The 23,095-nt window shown below is 34.2% G+C and overlaps 1 protein-coding gene across 2 annotated transcripts in view; it reads right to left on the minus strand.

Moving 5' to 3' along the window:
* LOC137921291 (oxysterol-binding protein-related protein 9) overlaps nucleotides 1-23,095 on the minus strand; it is a 91,382-nt gene that overhangs the window by 13,640 nt on the left and 54,647 nt on the right. For both annotated transcript variants that reach the window (XM_068763958.1, XM_068763957.1), the window contains one exon: nucleotides 2,842-2,945. In XM_068763958.1, coding sequence (XP_068620059.1) covers nucleotides 2,842-2,945 — 104 coding nt within the window. The remainder of the gene's footprint in view (nucleotides 1-2,841; nucleotides 2,946-23,095) is intronic.

Below are 23,095 nucleotides of genomic sequence, written 5' to 3' on the forward strand. Positions count from 1 at the left end.
TTCCGCTTCTATTATTATCGTTTGCCAGGACTACTTAGGACGACCACGTTTTTGAATTTCCTGCGGATTCCAGTTTAGAAATCTACCTCAGAGGCAGCGGTTGACGAAAACATAAAGTCGTAGCGTAATGTTCTTCATGACCTTACGTCTAGCACACGTACAGTAACACGGTTTTGCAGCGTAATTAGCAAAATATATCAGCATTAATGACATCAAACCACAAATATGAATCGAAATGACATTAGCATACAATGAGAGTCGAGCAGCGAGCGATGCGTGGTGACAATGGTTCTGTATGTATTTTACGCAGAAAGTTACATCAGACTGTTCACTAACCACAAGGCTCATACTAGTGGTGCACCAGGAGACGGATTGTCCCGTATTTGGAGGACTTTGATCTGTTTTTGAGACAGAATTGGATAAAAGTATAGTGGGTAGGAAGACCACGTTCCTGAGGTTTTGTAAGGTAATTATTGAGATTGCAATAGACAGAAATAAAACCTGGTTATGGAAGCAGGAGGACGCAACAATCAAGAAGGAAAACTTACTGTACTAATATTGTATAAAATTAGAAGTCATAATGCTCAAACAGATAAGATGTTTACGAATAATAATAACTGAGGCTTTGATACAATGTATTGTGATTTTCAACAATAAAAATGGATGCAGATGTCTGAAAGATATGTAAAAAATGCAAGAATAATTGAATATGCGAAGCAAAAAATATGAATAATAGAAGAAGAAATTATAAGAAGGAAAAAATATAATAAAAATTTTAACTAGAAAAAATTATTAAAGCTCTGTAAACTAAGTCTCTATTCGACCTGTAGGGGTTGAAGAAGACGTTCCCAAAAACGAGGGTCAAAAAGTATAAAAAAAAATCACAAGACTACCACTGTAAAATACTTTAGTACGTTGAGACTGTTAAAGAAAATATGCCTATACATGTTTTTTCATCTAAAGGAAAATAAAAGACAATACTTATTACAAAACGAATTTGATAGTACACGACGTGTATTACTACATTCGTAATTATCACTCGTTGTGTATTATATTTGTGATTGTTGTTATGAGAGGATTCTGATTTTTTATCTTAGTGATTTTATCGACTACGGTGCCTTCATGCCCGTCATCATTCGATCTTTTTCTGTACTTGTTCGTGGTTGAACTTTGAATCATTTATCATTGACAATAATGCAGAGACCAGTTTGATAGAAGTTGGAATCAAATGAACATTACCTGTAGTGGAAACCTTCAGTTTGAAATAACTTAGCTGCGAGAGTTCCATGGGCGTGATCCGAGAAGAACTTACAAAGTCAGTTGTCTTTCTATGATCATATTCATAATTTTTCTTAATACTACGACAGTCAAAGAACTATATACCTGAATTGTTCACTTTTTTCATTCTTTATTCACGAGGTATCAAGGACAAGAGAAAACTATGTCTTTTAATTATAAAAAACGATCATTTTTTATACAATTTCATATAAGAGTTTCGAAGGTAATCACTTAGATGGCCTCTTCAAAAAACAATTGCTTTACTACACTGCTTCCCAAATGGAATTTTCAGACTCCACAGGTACAAGGAGACAGGGTGCAGATGGAGTTTAGAATAAAACCTCTTTTAAGGTAACAAAGCTAGAGGCCTCCATAGCCTTGACTCGAAAGGCTACATACAGTTTTATCACAAAGGATCAATGATCTTTTAAGAGTATCTCAGCTTGCGGTGTAACTCGTCTATAATACCTTTTTATCATTCCCACGAGCAAACCCACGACTGGGTCGATTTTTTACCTGGCTAATATTTCTAACATTTCAAAAAGCGTTAGCGCTAGGAGAAAAAATAACAGGCGAAACTCCTTTAACGTTTATCTAGAATGATCTAAAAGTGTTATTCTTTTCTTTCCGTATATAGAGCCAGTGACTATATTATACCAAAGTGGTTAACGACTTACGTTTCTTTTGTTCGCCCGATTCAAATAATTACGAATTAATGTTCTCATTGTGCAGTTAGGGTCACTCTTTTTATAGGAACGTGATGTCATACGCACACAATCTTTCTGCGAATTACTCGACGAGTTGTGAAGAGGGCTATACTAGATGATTTTTCTAGGAGATCGAATAAAAAATGAGGAGATTCGTAGACAAACAAAATAACTGATACAGCCTTAGTGGATTAGCAAGTTGAAGTCGCAAAGGTCAAGCCACATGCTGCTCAAAAGAGATGCTAGGGCCTGGAGTGGATACTACAGACCAACAAGAGCAGCGCAGGTCGTCGGAAAACGTTGGATACAGACCGAATCCAACCAATTTTATAGAAATGTGAAGGAAAATAAATACATTTTAAAAACTTTTAAGTTAAACGGTTTTTTGATACCCATAGTGTGGTGGTTGTGGAAAAATATGTACCTAGTCCGCCATATTGGAACGGTGTCCATCTTGAATTTTAAATTTTGACATAATCATCGTGTTTTACTAGTGTAGCCCTTTTATTTGATACCCATATTGAGAGGGTTTAGGAAAAATATGTAATCCGTCATTTTTTATCGGCGGCCATCTTAGAATTATAATGTTATTGATTTTATTATATTGTATTGTCATCTAAATTAAATGTGTGTACCAAATTTCAGATCAATCTGACAACGGGAAGGTGCTTAAATTTCAATTTCCTATTTTGATAAATAAACAAATAAATTCTGTACGGGTCGAACTAAATAAAACCTTTTAATAAAAAGAAATGTTAAAGGGTGAAATCATGATGATGAAAGAAGGCTTCTTCACACGTGGTACGTGCACTATTAAGAAGTCGCTGGTATAGGGGATAGGGGATGGGTAACTCACCATCATAGTCGATCTCCCCGTCGTTGGTGCGCGGCAGGTCGACGGCGGCGGACGGTGGCGTCTCCTGCTCGGCCGCGCCTTCCGCCGGACAGCTACGGTTCACGCTGTCACATGAAACAATAATAAGTTGATTTATTCATCTCCATTTCAGCCGATACACGCCATGATGATTCACAAACAGACTTAAACATTACAAAAACAAATCCGTACCCACTCATTTTAGCATGTAATCATAAAGATATATACTAAAATATTGCATTGACAATTAAAATAAATTTTAACGAACCCTTCATTGGTCCGAGTCTGCGCAACATTTGCAATAAAAAGACTATGTATATTCATGGGTCTGAATATGCGAATATATAATAAAATTTCACAAGATATCATAGACCAACCTTTTCCTAGTTTTAAAATTAAAAGTAGGTTATTAAATACATACTTATAATAAAATAATAATGCCATAGCATACAAGAGTTTTTAGTTGATCGTAATATCTGGTAAATAGAAAACAAATTTGTTGTAAGTAACCATTATTACATTATCTATTTCTTGGACTGCGAGAAGCCAATAAAATTTTAACACTTCCAAATCTATTCAGGTAACTAATGTAACATTATACAGAGTGATTTGTTACTGTTGTCAAAGATTGAAAGGGTTGAATGTATTGCTCATTTGTCACCAAGATTTAAAGCTTTTAAACCATGGTCGCACAGACTTATTAAGACTAGGGGCCACTCGGGCAAATCATGAACTGATGGCGGACCGGCCGCCTGAAGTATAGGTCATTAAAGACAATAAAGAAAAGAGGAATTCGGGACTATTGCTATCTCGCTTGCTCACACCGCGCTAAAAAAATCTTGATTTCTCTACTATTTTGAACTTTACACAAAGGCGGCAAGCGATGTTACTTGACTTGCCATTTTTGGGCGCTAGATTCAAATTACTTTTCGAACATGTTTTTTGGTTTTATTCTGGAACAGAATTCAATATTTTTCGAATGTACGAGAGTATTATTTTTGCTGTCGGCGGGCCACCAGTATTCGACCGGCGGACCGCGGTCTGTGCATCCACGTTTTAAACCTTTTATCAATAAACTTGTTTAAAGTGATCACTCTGAAATATTTTCTACATTGATTAATTTATTCTATTGGATAGCAAGAGGCCAATAATTTTTGACAGTAAAATCTGCAGGGGCAGATAGTAAAACAATAACTAATTTTAATTTGTGGTAAACCGAGTTTTGTAATCGATTTTTTGTCCATATAATCATTACGTTATTAAGTAAGAAAAGGACCAATATTTAGCCACTTCCGCACATGCAGTGGTAGTCGTGCAATAAAGTGCACTACACTCCGACTGACAGAGACTGTGTTTGGCACTTATCGGTGTAACATAACTCCTGAAGATGCCCCGTGGAGGGGTGAAACACGTGTTGAGTGGTTTAACGGTGACAGTTGTGTAGTTCGCATTGTTTGCCGCATACGCATTTATCAGCGGGCTTGCGGGCGGTGCACTTTGTTGCATGACTACCACTGCATGTGCGGAAGTGGCTAAATATTGGTCCTTTTCTTACTTAGGATGGACTTCCGCAAGGTAACGCCTGATTCCATTAAATATTAAGTTATTATTTCTATAACCATTGATTTTTTAAATATGATGTAACATACATTAATTGTCAACAATCAATCATACTGTACACGGCTTAAAAGAATTGTTTAATACTCAAAAAATAATAACCAATACCAATCACGACTTATATACAATTGTAATGTTAAATGGAAATAATTTAATTTTCTATAACATTCGTTCGTGTATTGACCGAAACTGGAGTAATTTTAGAAGCGCAATAAAATAAATATGATACAAAAAAATATGTGTCCATTTAAAAGTAACGGCTTGCAGGATACAGTCGATGTCTCGTAACGTGTTTTACGTGCATCACTGTTAGATACTGAACCCACAACAGTTTGCAGTTGTACTGGTCGTGAATATCAATTCGGTATTTTTTAGGTCACATATAGCCAGCCTGTGGACTAGAGAAAGAACTATGAATACTTTTTAAATAATAAATATTTTACACGTGCCAGTGTTAAATTAATTTAATAGCTACAAACATCACGATAAAGTCCGTGAAAGCTAATCGGTTATATTTTCTAGTATTAAAATAACGGTATTTCGCAGTTACGTTATAGCAGAGATTTTAAAGGTCAAACATAAATTGGCATGACCTGCAAAAATCACATTTTGTATCAAAATATAAGTTATCGAAATCATTAAAAATAGTATATGAGGGTGAGGTCATACGCTAACACCAAAACACCGGATGGATCTTGATAAGAACGACAGAAAGCCCTGGATGCAGGCCGCGACGAACCGGTCCTGTTAAAAACCTACAGGGGAGGCCAATGCCTATATGATAGCAGTGGACTTCCTGTGACTGAAATGATAATGATGATAAAACGACATATAACAAATACATGAATAAATATCAGGTTCAAATCATGGCTGCGTTCAATATATGAATTTTACACCTTATCGCCGGCTGTGTTGGGTTTGAAGGGCCCTACTCTAATTCCGAGTTTGAGATGAAAGCAAAAGTGGAACTAGATAACATCGCCCTAATTGGCGGCGACCCATCTTTTTTAGGTTTTTGCATAAAGGTAGTGCAATATGCAATAAATAAAAACAAAACATAAAGCAGCACAGGGGTCGGGCAAGACAAGTAAATTACCAAATATTGTAAGAAAGAAAAATAAAAATGGTGCTAGCTTAAAATAAAAAATAATACTGCGATACCAAAATTCACCTTTGATTCAAACTAAGATGATGGAAGGAAGGCGATAAAAAGCAGATATGTAAGAGAAGAAAAGATAGATATTTTAAAAGACAAAATTATTTGTGAAGAATAAAAAGAGAATAAGATATAAAAATTTCATCTCAAAAATTATTTATTTCAATATGTAATGTCACTGTCCCACACGTGGCAGTATGAACGGGAGGTCCCAAAAACGAAGGCCATTAAAAATAAACCTACAGATTTCCAAGTTATGACTAAGCAAGTCTACTTTATATTGAACAGCAATAACATATGTTACCGTATTTATATATTCATATTATTGTCTACTAAAATAATTTACCTTCATGTTGTTGGTTATATATTTTTTTACATATAGAAATATATAATTAAAAATTCACAAAAATAGTACATAATGTACCACAATACAACTATTATTTACCTATATGTTAATTTGTGTGTGTATAAAACTAACTTTTTTTATTGCAATCTACAAAAAATTTAATTTTTTTGTCACTTTCATGTCTACCCACCCATTAACATGTCCCTTCCACGAAGCCTAAGCAAATGTATGCATATACATATCAAACGTTTGCTGGCTCCTATGCAATACGTATAGCACTATTTATCCTCACAAAGCCGCACAACTTAGGCTAAGTTAAACAAAAGCTCTTTGAACTAAGCTTGCGTTAAGGGCCTTATAACGGGCGACCTTGTGCAAGTACGGGCTCCACCTTGATCCCTGACGAAGGTCAAAGTTATTCAATGTAAACCCCCGCATTGTATGCCAACCGCCCTTTATCCGCAAACCCAGACTTGGGTGTAACCTTTACTTTACTAAAAATGATGGTTTTATTCAAATTACTTCGCGCAAATGTATCACTCGTGAGGAACGCCAAAATAGGACATTATTATAAATAAATAAAACATAATATTATAGAATTTTTCATGCAAATTCAAACTATATATATAATTAGTAGACAATTTAATATTTAACTAAAGTTTATAGAAGCGATATGCGAATGTGCGATACGTGATAACTTTTTGCCGTGTTGTATATAGTGACATGATACCATTGCTATTGAAATTTTGAGACTTTTAATCGAAAATTCTCGAATTGTAGTTTTAGAAAAACAAATTATAAAACTTTATATAGAACCCGTTTATTTTTTCAATTACCTGTATTATTTATTTTGGATCGCCAATAACATACAATGTTCGAGCAAATACAAATCACATAAAAAATGCAGGACAATTGCAACTTCAGTGAGAGACAAATAATAAGTAACAAGAAAACTATACATTTAATAAAATAAGAGTATTTTTAATAACTAAATACTATATTACGGTATATTGAGCAGTGGTAGCTCAGCGGTAAAGGCCTGAGATTAGCGATCGTAGGTCGTAGATTCGATTCCCGAAAAATAATATCATGTAATTCACAATTTGTGCATTAATTATATTGAATTGCCTCTGAAAACAAATAAACCTTCAGATGATGGGCAGCTGCGTTCTGCGCTTACTATAATAACACACTGCGATCCCCAAGCCGTCTGCCAACCGTGGCGATTATGGTATATCACCCTATTGATATTTTTATGTCCTGAAACGACGAAATACTATTGTACAAGCAATCATTTATTAATCATTTATTTATTTATTTAAAACTTTTTAGATATTTAATTGTCTAATATATATACGCTCCTATATATATGTCCATATACTTATTAATATATAACAAGCGATCATAATTTTATATAATATTGACGGTTGGAGTAGACAGACATTCAGATGTCGAATCTACGTTGTAATAATGCATAGGGTCAATTATTTAATATGTATAAATTAGCTTTATATAGCTCTCTCACTTTCTTTTTTTTCCATGCGATTCTTTCATACTTCAAACGATCTATCATTCTTCTACTTACATTCACATGTTTCTTTTCCTTACTTTCTACCGTTCATTCATCACCTCATCTTCTTCGCCTCGTTTCTTACTTTCACAGCTTTTTATTATCACATTATTTTTACCTTATCTTCTTTTATTTTACATTCTATCACAGATTACATAGTTTCTGTTTTATTTACTTTATAATTATTTCTTATTGTTTTTAGCTACTACCTGTATTACCTTTGTTTACATTTATTACATGTTTTTCTATTCTTTTGCAATAATCAAGGAACACTAGTCTGTCTGTTTTTTTTTTTTCTATTAATGAGGCGATGGTGTCCTGCTTTCGAAATTATACCGAAGTCCTCCGAACGCGGGACAGTGGGCTACAAGGTGGTCCACGGTTTGGTCCACGTCCGGTTCACAGAAACACGAGGGTTCTCTTTGAGCTTGAAGCGGTAAAGGTACTCAGAGAACCCCCGTGCCCCGCGAAGATCTTGACCATGACCGCGTCCACCTCGACACTGCGGAGCACGCGGTATTTATATAGACCTCATCACATGTTCAGGAACATTGCACACGTACCATTGTTCACGAGGAACAGTGCAATACACTAATAATTATGTACAATAGTGGTCAAAAATATCGGGCGCTACATGCTTTGATTAATCAATGAAGCATAAGTCTCTTGCTCTATCAAAACCCACGTCCACATAACTAGATATAATTTTACGATTGATTTCCGATAATAACATAAAAGATAAAGAAAATTTATTGAATTACGTAACATAATTAGTTTTGGTTAGAACTTACATATACGACGGTCTTTTAACGTTTCAAAGCTCCTTACGACCCTAACGTTAGGGAAGCCATAAGTGGTAACCTTACACCCCATTTCCAGGTCCCTCGTAACGAGAGGGCTGCCTTTATAACTCACGATCCACAAACGTTCGTTTAGACATTTTAACATCGAAAATTATGGAGACAGCTTCACTTAATTACATGTCGTGTTATTTATTCATGTATATTATTATTCGCATATGTTCATTTACAATGTAAGTTATAAAACTTGGATTTGATAGGAACTAGGATCAAATTATACTCCCTTATAGTGTAATACTTTAACTTAAAGCTACAATGGTTTCAAACGCGCACTGATCCAAGCCCCACATCGAACCTTCGACAGGCACGATGCACCGAACATTCATCACACTTATACTCATGACACGGCGACTGCGCCCGCCCAGCCCGCGTTCAAGCGAGGGCGGTCTGGAGAGGCCTGTGTCGCTTCCAACCGCCGAGTACTCCTCGCTTGGCATAACTTACACTACACCTCATTCACTACACTATACATCTACACGGGTATAGTCCCTCTTCGTGTGTAACTGGGGTACGATCACCCAGCGTAAACTTTAAGTCCGCGGACTTCCTGTTTCCGTGGACTCAATTTCGATGAAGCTGCAAAAATCCTAAATCGGCCAGCTGCACAACTTCAAGCCCATGAATGCAATGCACTGATTCAACGCCCACAACAAACTCTGACAAAGTTTCTTGTGGTCACTTTTACAATTTCTTTAATACAAATGAGTATTTCAATCCAAAGATTCGTTATTACTTCAAAAATCCTTCATACGAGAACCGGATATTTTTTACAAGTTTTTTGTTTAATTAATTTAAATTTATAACTAGATAATTAAAAGACATACATACATATTTATTCAAAGGTAATAAATAATGAAAAAAAAAAAAATAAATGTAGCAGTAAAAAATTTCACAAGAAAATTTTTGTTACACTTTTATACACTAAAATTATTATTTTTTATATTCCCAATATCTTATGTGTATATATGTGATAAATAATTTTGAAGTAATCGTGAAATATTTGTGTAGGATTTTCTAACAAAAGTTTGATGCCTATGTTTATGTGGCACGTATTATACAGATTATCTTTTACATCTATTTACAATTATTCTGTATAAAGTGATCACTCTGAAAATCATGCGACAAGCCAATAACTTCTATCAGTACCAATCAAAAAATAAAATTAGAATATTCCATATTCGAAAAGACTATTACAGGCACTTTCGAATCGTCAATCAAAATAAAATATCGGTATTGTTTTCCATACAGGAAGCTACCACCAGCTCGGAAGGCAGTTCTGCTGAGAAGAGCCGATAAGAAACTCAACTGTTGCTCTTTACAAATGTAATTGTATTAAGAGTGATATAACATGTAGTAAACTGTAAACTAAAAACGCTTTTGCCTACTTTATTATTATTAGATTGTCTGTTATTTCGAATATAGTATACCATGCATTATTAAACATCAAAAGAGATTGCATTCATTGCTTTAAAGAATGATTTTTAAGCAATCACCCTGTATTATTGAGAACATTATTCACTTATGTTTCAACAAATAAATAGTTAATATTATGCAGTGTTGGTTTAGACCAGTGATTCCCAAAGTGGTCTATATCGACCCCTAGGGGTCTATGACAACCTGCAAGGGGTCTACGTCAGCGAAAAAAAATTTGGAGGTTCATGAAATGAAAATGGGGGTCCACGATAGTGGATCTCAACATATACACTGATAGTACCTATTTACTTATATTATATCATACTATCTTACAATATCAAAACATTTACATTAATTATAAAAGTACTTATGAAGTATATATTTTATGTTTTTTATTTATTTATTTAATGTTACGTATATTTTACATAACAGATACAAAATTTTATTTTGAGTAGTTTTAATTTGAATTCAATTAATAAATGTATAAATTAACACGTGTTTTTACTTTAAGTTTTTTACACTAAACTTCACTACAATTAGAAATTTACAGGAAATCAATATCAGGTAAGTAACGGGTCTACCCAACACGGAAAAACATGGCAAGGGGTCTACGACACAAAAAAGTTTGGGGAACTCTGGTCTATACGATTGTTAGTCTTTGTGCTTCTTTTTAAGTTCTGCCAAGAAGAAAATTCTATATTTAAGTAATATTCAGAATTTTCAGTGGGGTAGAGTTTAGGAGACTACGTTTATTCTCGTCCAATATCCATTAGTGTCTTAAAACGATGTCTACCACTGTGTTAGTGATGACACGACATTGAAACATGGTATCTCACTTAGTGCTTTCTTAGACTTTAGACGGTGAACCTCGTGTCATTGTATGGACGTCTGAAAAACAATTCGTTTGACAGGCGTGCGATCGATACCGCAGCGACCCTGGCATTGGACCTAATCGACCGCGCCGCGCCCACGGCCCAGTGCAAGGAACTTTATATCGAAGCACCGTCAATTTATACAGCATTATAATGAGTTAATCTTTCTTTTACATCGGTTGTCCCGTATTTTTTATGACACCCCGTTATTGAGAACCTATTGTTCCACACCCTCTCTTAGTGGAGACAGGGATATACATTTTCAGCTGTAATAATTTTACAATTACAGTTTTTATTTACAGTATCTTCATCCTTTCTTTCACATTATCCTTCGTGGTTTTCTAATAGTTCATCCGTCGTAGTATTTCACTCCTTTATTATTAAGAAAAGGAGTAATATTTAGCCACTTCCGCACATGCAGTGGTAGTCTTGCAACAAAGTGCACCGCCCGCCAGCCCGCTGATAATTGCGCATGTGGCAAACAATGAGTATCACACAACTGCCACCGTCAAATCACTCAACACGTGTTTCACCCCTCCACGGGGCATCTTCAGGAATTATGTTACACCGATTAGTGCCAAACACAGAGTCGACACACTCATCTGCTGCACGACTACGACTGCATGCGCGGAAGTGGCTAAATATTGGTCGTGTTCTTATTTAGGATGGATTTCCGCAAAATAACGCCTGATTCCATTAAATCCTTTATTATTCTTTACATTCTCCCACTCTTTTCTGTCTCTATTCCTTTTTCAAAATATTAGTCTTACTTAGGTTTATCTGTTGCAGCTTTATATCACATTTACTTTATTTCACTTATTTTTATTCTTTTATCTTTAATTTTTCTTTATTATATTACTATTCTATGGTTTAATACACTCACCTGCCCTTTTTTTGTATTACGTCCTTTATGATATTTCTGCAATATATTGGGCTGTCCCGTATTAGGCGCGATAAGAGTTGAATGCCTGTTTTAGATGCCCGATTAGAAAAAAAAAGAGACATCGTCTCATTGGTGAACAAATGAGATCACCAGATCTTTCTGGATCACTACTGAAAGGTTTTATAAAAAGTAATAAAACACAATTACAGTACGAAAAGAAGATATATTGTGATTTATGTTACGATACGATAATTGTGTATTACCGTATTGAGTAATCGGGAAATAAGTATAAAATGACTGATCGCTGGTACAGTCGTCAACAATAACAACTTTACAAACTAATCCGCTTAAAGTCAAGATCCTTCGTACCTGTCACGTGTGCAGGCATAAGAGACAAATCATCTTAAAGCATACCTAGCATTGTAAGGTTTTATTGGTACGATTAATTTATAATCCTTTGAACTAAGTGCAAGGTGGACTAAGTCATAAAACTGTCTTAGTTGATACCATATTTCATATTTAATGGAATCAGGCGTTACCTTGCGGAAGTCCATCCTAAGTAAGAAAAGGACCAATATTTAGCCACTTCCGCACATGCAGTGATAGTCGTGCAACATCAACAACAGTCGTGCAAAAAACACTTTGTTGCACGACTACCACTGCATGTGCGGAAGTGGCTAAATATTGGTCCTTTTCTTACTATATTTCACGACTAGTTGCATGTTTTCCTTCCCTGAGACAACGATACCTTATCAACTGAAATTACTATAATAAAATATTAGGACGACCGGAAAGTAATGTCGCTTTCTTAAGTTAAATTCACACGACTACATTTTTCTTGTTTTTATTTCTAATCAATGATATATTCGCCTTCGTTATCAACAACCTTTGGCCATTTAGTATACAACGTCTTCTTAGTACGTAATCAGCAACCAAATGACAATTAAACATCGACATGCGCAGAAACGACACATACGAGACCCCCTTATATATAAGAGTATCATATTTCTCAAAACAAATGACTTCTTAAGTCTTTCTGGAGGAGAGACCACAGACTTGTCGCTCACAAGATGAATATACGATCTTGTTAAGTGGAAGATACTGGAATCAGGCTACTTCAGACCAGACGTAATATATATTTATATAGAAAGCCTACGCTCAACTGTGAACGTCTGATGCCTGAAATGGTGATGATATTTATATTCCTAATGGTGTCCGAAAACTCGGTGTTCAGTGAAAATTGGAGATTTAAAAAAAAACGATGATAAGATGTTAACCCTTAATAACCTAGAGTTTCAATTTTGATACCAATCTTTTAAACCGAATGTTCACATTACTATTAGTTTTTTTATAGGTTGGCTGAACGTATTTTACTGTTGTATAATATTCTTTCCAACAAAATTAAAAAAAAAACTGTTTTTCCCTTCATCTTTACCCTCAAGCAAACACAGTAATATTAAAAAAAATCACTTTCGTAAATCAGTCTACTAAGGGTTAAATTAATCATCAGATGGTAGTTCTTGGATTAAAACAATTAAAGTAGAAAATAAAAAATATATATTTATTTAAGTTTTGTACTTTCATGTAAACATCTTCATTATTATTTACAGCCGTAAGACACCACTACAGTTGTCTACTGTTGGACATAGACTTCTTCTAGAGATTACCAATAGGACGGTTCATACGTGCGTCGTGGACATCTTACACTGCGCTTGCTGGTTCATGGTCTCCACACCATTTTCTGTGTGTCATGTGGCTTGCCCTCAATCATAACGACTTGCCATACATATAATAAATCAAATAAGTTATACTCGTAAGGAAATGGAAAAATATTTATTACATTACAGCGAGAGCTTTTGCCTTCTGACGTTTGTATCGTAAATATTCAACATATCCTTGACGTTATTCCCTTAATGTTTGGATATTAGCTTTTGCGCCAACATTACAAGTGCTACACTCGCCATATCTAAATGATTTATAGTGTAGCGGTATATTAATGTTTTGTTAATACAAATTTCATATAAAGGGTTTTTTTTTATTTTGGCCCCCGCTATTGGAGAGGACTCTCGTACCCATAATTAGTTGGGATCAGGGTATTTGTTTACAAAAGTTTTTTAGATTTTTCATCTTTATTCTTCACTCACAGTCATACTTCCTTCCATCATCTTATTACTCTTAGGTGGCTAGGTACATTTTTTTTATTCTTTATTATTTACATATTCTATTTTATTTATCACAGTTTTCTTTGGGTTGTGCTTTCTTAATACATTACTACACTTTTCTTCATATAAATGTTGTCTGTTAAATGCCTTAAATGTATGGAAATACAAAAAAAATCTTTAAATATATTATATCGCAACATACTATACAATATAGGTGTATAATACTACTATACCACAAATATATTTCTTACTAATTATGAATGACGTTTTGGTGGTATTATTTGAAATAGCCAATTTTGTCTTTAAAACAAATTATTTCTTACTATGGCCACAATACGCGCACTTTACAGGGCTAGAATCCATATGGTCTTTAAAAATCAAGTCTTAATACAAAACATACGTTCACTTCTCTATGTAACTTTCGATACGGAAAAATAAATTAAAATAAATAAATCTTTAAATACCTATTTTATTAGTTTTTGTACGATTTATGTAATTAAAGGACACTACACGAGAATTTACTTTAAAATGAATTCAAGATATCTATGGAGAGATATACCATAATCGTCATACTTGGGAGGCGGATTAGAGATCAAGTGTGGTATTATGGTACGCAGGGAACGCTTCTGCCCATCCTTTAGTATACTTGTTTGTGGGCAGCGGCAAACCAATAAAACGAATGCACAAATAAAAAAGTTGTTATTTTAAATTCGAGAACCAAAAAATCGTTCATGTATTTCTGCCTTAATGTATATGGATTGACACTAGAAACGTCAAATTCGAATTCTTCGACTAATTCATTTAATATTTAATGGAATCAGGCGTTACCTTGCGGAAGTCCATCCTAAGCAAGAAAAGGACCAATATAGCCACTTCCGCACATGTAGTGGTAGTCGTGCAACAAAGTGCACCGCCCGCCAGCACGCTGATAAATGCATGTGCGGCAAATAATGCGAATTACACAATTACCACCGTCAAATCACTCAACACGTGTTTCACCACTCCACGGGGCATCTTCAGGAGTTATGTTACACCGATTAGTGCCAAACACACGAGTAATTCATTCAACCTACGCGGGTAACTATATATTGGGTAGATAGATACAGAATTTCAATCATCATTTCATTTCAGTGCAGCAAATGGACTGAAACAGTCCCGCAAGATACATTATTTACTCTTTTATATAAATGACGTGCTCGGCTGCAGCTAGCTCTAGGGAGTTATGTAAACGTAATAAATTGTAAGAGAAAACAGTAGTTGTTTGAAACAATGTTTATATTTCATGATATCTTTGGCGGACAAAAGTTTGATTGTCACATCAAAGAAAATCTTTCAAGCGTGATGAAAGCAGTCTCCGTAAAAATAATAATAATAAAATAATATACCGAATAAATACCGTGAACGTTTACATTTATATAATATATTTTTGAGCAAGAAAACCCAGTATTTATAAACATTGCTTTGATAGACGAGAACCTTTTCTTTAACCGATACATTAAATATATACTTCATTGCCAACCTATTATAGAATATTACAAACTATTTTTAAACGGTTTTATTTAGTTCGACCCGTACGGAATTTGTTTGGGTCGAAATTAGAAATTGAAATTTAAGCACCTTCCCGTTGACAGATTGATCTGAAATTTGGTACACACATTTAATTTAGATGACAATACAATATAATAAAATCAATAACATTATAAATCCAAGATGGTCGCCGATACAAAATGGCGGATTACATATTTTTCCTTAACACCCTCAATATGGGTATCAAATGAAAGGGCTAGACTAGTAAAACACGATGATTATGTCAAAATTTAAAATTCAAGATGGACGCCATTCCAATATGGCGGACTAGGTACATATTTTTCCACAACCACCACAATATGGGTATCAAAAAACCAGTTAACTTAAAAGTTTTTTAAATGTATTTATTATATTAATATTACATATATCATCGCGACAGACTTTTCGACAACCCGTAACCTTTTCTATTTTATTCGTATAGTAAAAAAAAAAACATGGGACCTATTATACTACCTTGGGGTACACCTGATACAAAGCCGTCTAAATAATACATTCGTGTCATGAAATATAATAGAAAATGTTTTGTTTTCATCAACATATTAATTTACGTTGTTTAGCTGTGAAACCTGCAATTATAGTTTATTTTTAAAATAAACAAATGCAGAGCTGCATTTGCCGCGGCTTTAGTTTGTTGAAGAACGTTTATTTATTTTGATGACCGTAAAGAAACATTCTCTTGCTTCTGACTCCATTGACAGGGTCACAGTAGTTCAATGAACCACGGAGAACGCTATACACGGGATTTCACTAGGAGATCGATTTAGCGATGAGGAGATCCTCAGATAAAGAAAGTAATCATCATAAACACACACCCCCTCCCCCAGAAAAGATGAGAGGTATTGTGAAGGCAATTAGAGGAAAGAATGAAAGACATTGGGAAGAACGAAAGATGAATACGAAGGCACTATCGACCCATGATATGAGGTTGGACGGGAGGCCCTGAAAACGGGACCTTAAAAAACCTACCATAGCCCAGTGTATTGGCAACTTTGAGTAGCAGTGGGCATGCTACATAGCGCGAACAACAGATGGCCGCTGGAGTTCTTAGTTTCTATAGTGATGACCACCTACTAGCAGTAATCGCAGCGTAGGAGGTCCACAAGGCGGATAAATGACTTTGTTAAAGTCGTCGAAAAACGTTTCGATCTGGCCGCTTCCACTAGGTCATGCGGTATGCCTATGATCAACAATGGTGGCTGTATATTAGGGGGACCTGAAAGTAATGACGTTTCTGTCGACATATTTTACAGAAAAACAGATTGATTTTTTTTACCGCTCCGGTATTGAAAATTTGTATACTAGATGACAAAAGGTTCTTGATAACGACGGTGAATATATTGTGTATTAGAAATAAAAATTTGTTAAAAATGTAGCCGTGTGAATTTAACTTAAGAAAGCGACATTACTTTCCCATCCCGCTTATATATGTAAATTTGTACACAAAATGAGTGCTTCTAGATATATCGTGCTCTATACTCATGTAGTTCTATGTCTATACCTTCCTTAAGAAATCCAAAAATTATTTAATAATTCCTTATCTTTTTTGCACTTCCATGAATGTTATTACATAGACGACAACATGATGACAAGATGTTTCATGTATATTGTTATGCCGTTTTTGTCAACGAGACAATGCTGAAATTTAAATAATTCCAGCGATTTGTATAACACTCTACGATTAGTATAGCGTCTAAGTCATTTAAAAAGCTTTTCTTAATAATTGATCTTATAATTGTCACCCGTCATCTGTTAGACTAAACGAAACGATGCCTCCAAAAAATTTGTATAATATTTACAAAAAAAAAACATTTTTATTATATATACCTACATGTCGTAACTAATCGTAGAGTGTTATAGAAAACGCTGGAATTATTTAAATCTTTTAAGCGATTTAGAAACTTAATTATCAATTTAAAATATTTATCTAAACAGGTTTGAGGTTTAGACATCGTGTTAACAATTATTCAGGCCTTGACAGACAGCTTGCAAATTTGTAAGGTTGTCTTTAATGTGATACTTTTCCTTTCACAATATTTAACTGTTGCGCATAGAACATTGTATTCTATTGTGAAAGTACTTGTATATAAAAATAAAATGCCGCGTCACGAAACTTTTGACCTTTTCCGTTTATAACGAATATCACTGGAGACTTCAACCAGACGATAATAAGACTTGTGGGAATGACGTCGGACGTTTTTTGATGAGCAAATGAGTTTTTTAACCTGATATATTTTGAGACGTTAAATCGGGCTATAATTTTTAATGTTTAATGAAAGTTTTACCAAGAACCTCGCTTAGACACACGTAAAACTTATGTAAAAGTAATAATTAATGTTTTAAACAATTCAGGTGTAATGTTTTATTTGTATTGACATAAGTCTACTCTCAGAAGATAAAAAAAATTAAGTTGGTTTTATGGAGATACATGAGTGTTCTTTCATCAATTAACTTCTTTTTCATTTCTCCTCTTCCAAAACCAAGCTGAACTGGCTCTCTCGGAATCTTTACTCGAGTTATCATATTACCTACTCTACCTGATAGTGGCATCGAAAATCTTTTGTTTCTAAGGAGACTCCTTGGAGTGTTTGGACCACGGTTTGAGCTTTCATGTTATGAAAAATCCTGTGCTATACTCACATATATAATGCACATGTGTATGTTCTTCTTATGATAATCATAGTAAGACTTCAACTTAGTTTTAAATAGTTTACGATTTAAGTTAGTAAATAGATTAATAGACTTAAAATAAAAACATTATAAGACGCAGAAACGTGAGCAAAAATTTTTTTAGAAATATTCAACGTTATTGTAAAAACAAAAGCACAGACGATGATAATGACGGTGGAATATAGATCGTAATAATAATAAAGAATGCCTTTACAGGGTAACTCAAATTGATACACTTTCTATTAAATTGAGCTCCTGTCAATCTTCTCACAACATACACAAGTGGTCAGTGTAAATGTTTATATGTGAATAATTCGAAGAAATATATATACTGGTAAATCTTTTGCTCTACTCGAATAGACTTCATCAGTCTGTGACAAAGACATTGGCATTGATCAAATTCTTACCTCTCGCTGTCCCGCCTCAACGACCACCTCCTTGAAGTGAGCGCTCGAATCATCGTGTCTCACAAATATAACACTAATGTCATCACAGATAGAGTTCAAAGTTCATTTACAATGTCATTAATCACAGATTCACATTTAAATGCACTTTTGGTTAATGTTCGAGTCAGTCTTAGAGTAATAATGTATAAAAGGCTTTTTGTTTAGATCCGGAATTAACGGCAATTGGTCGAGTTATTTTTAGCTGTTTGGAGAATTTTTTTTAAAAGAAAAGTATAATGTGGATGACTTAAACCTGATAGCTTAAGAACCTATGAGGGGCCACAACTTTGTTATTTTAAGAGATGAGTTTCTTAGAGGTTTGATTCGTAGTTGGCGAATTTGGTATGTAACATGTAGCAAATGTATACAAAATAATAACTAAAAATAATCATAAAATTTCGGAAAAATAATATAAAATCACGTCACCCATAGCCACTTTACCGAAATCACCTTGCCCCACACCTCAAAACTTTACAAACGTTTCAGCACAAAATCTGACCTTTACATATGTTACTGTATATCTACAAACAGGATAATTGAAAATATGTGTAGAATTTTTAAAGGGGTGAATGTATGTATAGCTCATTTGTGAACATATGTACAAAGTGATCGCTCTAAAATAAATTTTTATTGGAATGCAAAAGGTCAATAACTTTATACAGTACAGTCTAAAGTGACAGAAAGTTTTTTTTTTAATTTTTATAGGCAAGCTTTTAAACCATTGTCTCACCTGATGTTAAGCATCGTGGTCAACGATGATACATGCCATGCTTACTTAGAAGAAAACTTTTCACTCTTGTCTTAAAGACTCATAAGTTATTATCGTCTGGAAGTAATGATAATTAATTTCAATACGTAGTAATCCGAATTTTATCATAAAATTGTTTATTATTTTTGAAAACATTGTACATTCTTCCTATATTTGAATGTCAGCTTTACATTCACCACTTTAAAGCATAAACCACAATGTTTGCTGTACTTATGTATTCATTTTTAACGACCTTAATTTTAAGACAAGTTAAAAAAAAGTAAAGGTTATGTAACTACTTTATACATATAAAAATATTGAAGCCTCTCATTATTTTTTCTATCCTATACTACAGGTTTACGCTAGACCTACTTCCTACTCAACATCAGTAACTATTGCGAGAAATTAACATTTCGAATAATCATCATTTTAGTAATATAGCACGTACTACGTTCAGGATTAACTGGCATTTCCGAACCGATAGCGTTAATACGAGCTTACACGGGAGGTAATATTTTTTATACTACTATTCCACTGAATGTTAGGTTTGGTCAATGAGGAAACAAGATGAAAATTGAGTGGCCATCTGCCAACGAAAGATGGAACGCATACTGGACCTAAAACTATGTGATAGGTCAACAATATAAACATCTGGAAAAAAACTAATATAGATATAAAAAAAGAGAGAAACTACTCAAGAGGCATTTGTCAAAACGCATCTGTAAGATGAACAACACCAGATGGACAAAACGCCTAACAGAATGGATACAAAGGGACACGAAAATAAATGCCGACCAAGAAACGAAACCTTTAGCCAGATACGGAGACACTTGAGTGAGGTACAGGTGCGTGATGGATTGAGGGGTAAGTGAAAGGCTTGTGCCAAATAGTAACTTATAGTAGAAATGAACGCTATTTTTATTTTATATATTTCACTGAATTGGATGGCTGGCCAGAACTTAGATCGCTTTGAGCATCATGGAGTGGCTAGGCTCAAGGGTCCTGTCGAGGAGACCTCCTCTTGTGATGTACTCTCTCCTCTAACCATGCCGTAACAGTAGTGCCCGAGAGGATTGAACCTAAACTTTGTCTGTTACTATTGCTTGGCTAATAACACTACTACTTAGGAAAGTCTCTACAACACCCATTTTTAGCGGTCTGCTGGTCCCTCCCTAGCTGCGAATAGTGTGCGAACAGAGGTTGGATCCGAATCCCTCCTTGGCTCGTCTGTGATCCACGCTGCCATCTCAAGCCGCATAAACACAACATCAAAACTACACAGCTCTACTCGGGTAGAGCGGTTCACTACGTGCGAACAGTACAGCTCTGTACAGCTTCTTTTATAATTTTTTAGTCCATAGACCCTCTCGCCCCGAGAATTCTGATTCCTGTGAAGCTGTAAAAGCCTCCGAGCTAACAGCATCAACATACAATAAGTAGCTAGGAAAGCATTAGTGGTAGAAGTGGCAGAAACTCTAGCAGCGCTTCAATCCAGTATCATCGGTAAGTTACTGTTAAGACGTGAAGAGCATAGTCGCAGTGAAATCACAGAGGTAACAAAACATCAACTCATGATTTAATGTGACCGCAAGCTCCACTAATCACGTTTGCCGCACGGCCGGCTCCGCTATCGCGCGAATCGTGACAAATTAAAATTTTCGCAACGGAAATATCGATTTCTCATGCCACCGACCACGTTTACACACATTAGATAACGTATACGATAAAATGTAACATAAAATACGTTCGTTTTTAACATACAGACTATTTTATTGCTCCATTACCACAAAAAACGCAAAGCGGTTGGTTATGGGTGCAAAAGCTTTGGGTAAATGTATAACTAATAATAATAAGCTAAATAGTAAGTAAATAATAAGCTTCTTAAAAATTAGATGACTACATATCAAAATTAATTATAGTTCACTATCTATCCCTGCAGACTTTGCACTGCTAGAAGTTATTGGCCAGTAACATTTCAAAAGGAATAAAAAATTACGTAACACATTTCAGAGTGATCAATTTATTTATTCACAAAATGCAATAAATAAATTTGCAGTACGTGAACTGACAAGCGCGATTATAAAAGCAGTGTCACACGCACCAACTTCATAGAGAACTTTCAAACGTGAATACTTCGAAGCAAGCTGTCAAACGCACGAACTTCACAGCGAACTGTCAAACGATAAAGCGAAGCGTCTTCTGAAATTTTAAAATCGTATGCGCGATTCTGTTTTCAAACTTAAAACGAATGAAATCGTACGTGAAACCTACGAAATTAGATTCAGTATATATCGAGTATTTAATATATAAACTAGGTTTTTCTTCAAGCATATATCACATACTTTTTACAGCTATTTCGTACAATGGGGTTTCGGATCTGGAATACTGAATAAAAGATATACAACACTGATATCTCGGGACTTCAATATTCTGTTCGCCTACCGCACTAACGGATGCGCGATATTTGTTATCAGCAATCGATATACCCGAACTGGAACGAACTTTTTTTGGTTGAAATGGAACGAATGGGACATTCACCTGCTAAATAGTTTACTAGGTAGATACGGAAAATGAAGTAGAAAATTTCTTTCTTAAAGAAAAGTCATGTCTTATCCTTAATATATAAAACATAAAAATGACGTGAAATTTCTCTATTATTAATTAAAAAAAACTGTCAAAATAAATAAAAATATACTTATATGAGCCGCTTAGAAGCCAATGCAGTTAAGATCAAAAAATAAAAATTGAGAAAATTTATGTTTTTTGATACATCACTTTTTAAAATTCTTGGTTTATTAATTCAATTAGAAAAGTGTACAGTCTTTTTTCGAAAAGTAAACTCTGCAAAAAATAACATATGTACATGATGTGTAAATAAATACGTAAGTATTTATAGTAAAAATGACAGCATCTTAAAAATTTTAGAACATAAGTTTTGGCAGCTGAACAAGATGAGAAATTTATGTAACATTTACAGTTACAATGATTGTTTTGTTTTTCAATGTTACCAACAAATATCGAAAGAAGAAAAATTAAATTTATATTTTAAAGCTTATATAATAAAATATTGATAAAAGGTTGACATATTCACAATGGCTTCTGAAATTATTATACAATATATTCAAACGCTATTAAAAAAAGGGCTGTCTAACCTAGAAAAAAGTAACCGACGAGTAAATCCTTTAATAACTAAGAAAATTATTATTTATTTCATCAAAATTTCCAAAAATCAGAAAATATAAAAAAATGGATATCTAACTGCATTGGCTTCTATTTATAATACTCTCTTATCCATTGACTATAAATAATAATGCAATAAATACATTTAAAGCTTTTTTAATTATAAAATTGTACAAAATATGTAAAATGCGAAAAGACCGGTAATTACATTCCTGTAATTTTATTGCAATGTTTCTATGTTATGTTTATAAGTCGTTCAATAAAATTAAAAATAAATAATCAAACGCCTTTATGTGGGTGTTAATTCAAAAACTTTCAGGGCAAGTTACACCACTTAATCATCCGGTTAACGTCCCGCTAGTGAGATCAATATAACATACAATGCGTAATCAATCGACAGTTAAATTTGCTATTATCGTTCGTCCCAGATACAGCAGAAGCCGTAAGTTTTTAAGTCGGTCGAGAGATTGTGCCAATGTTGTTATACATTGTAACCACAATAGTTGATTTATAGCACATTTCATACAATAATATAAACAGGCGGGAGATAAAAACAAGTTTAAAAAAAAACTGGGTCAATATGTTAGATAAACTTTTTTTCTGTAATTACTAACAAAATTAAAAAAAAAAACTCCAAAGTAACTATCGTATAAAGGCGACTTCAAAAAGATTTTTTAACTCTCATAACTACAAAGGCTCTTGTATAATAGCTACTTAATTGATTAGCCA

The sequence above is a fragment of the Battus philenor genome, unplaced genomic scaffold (genome assembly GCF_028537555.1).
Source record: "Battus philenor isolate CCGP_79_NKW_IND1 unplaced genomic scaffold, ilBatPhil1.0.hap1 SCAF_19, whole genome shotgun sequence".
NCBI lineage: Eukaryota > Metazoa > Arthropoda > Insecta > Lepidoptera > Papilionidae > Battus > Battus philenor.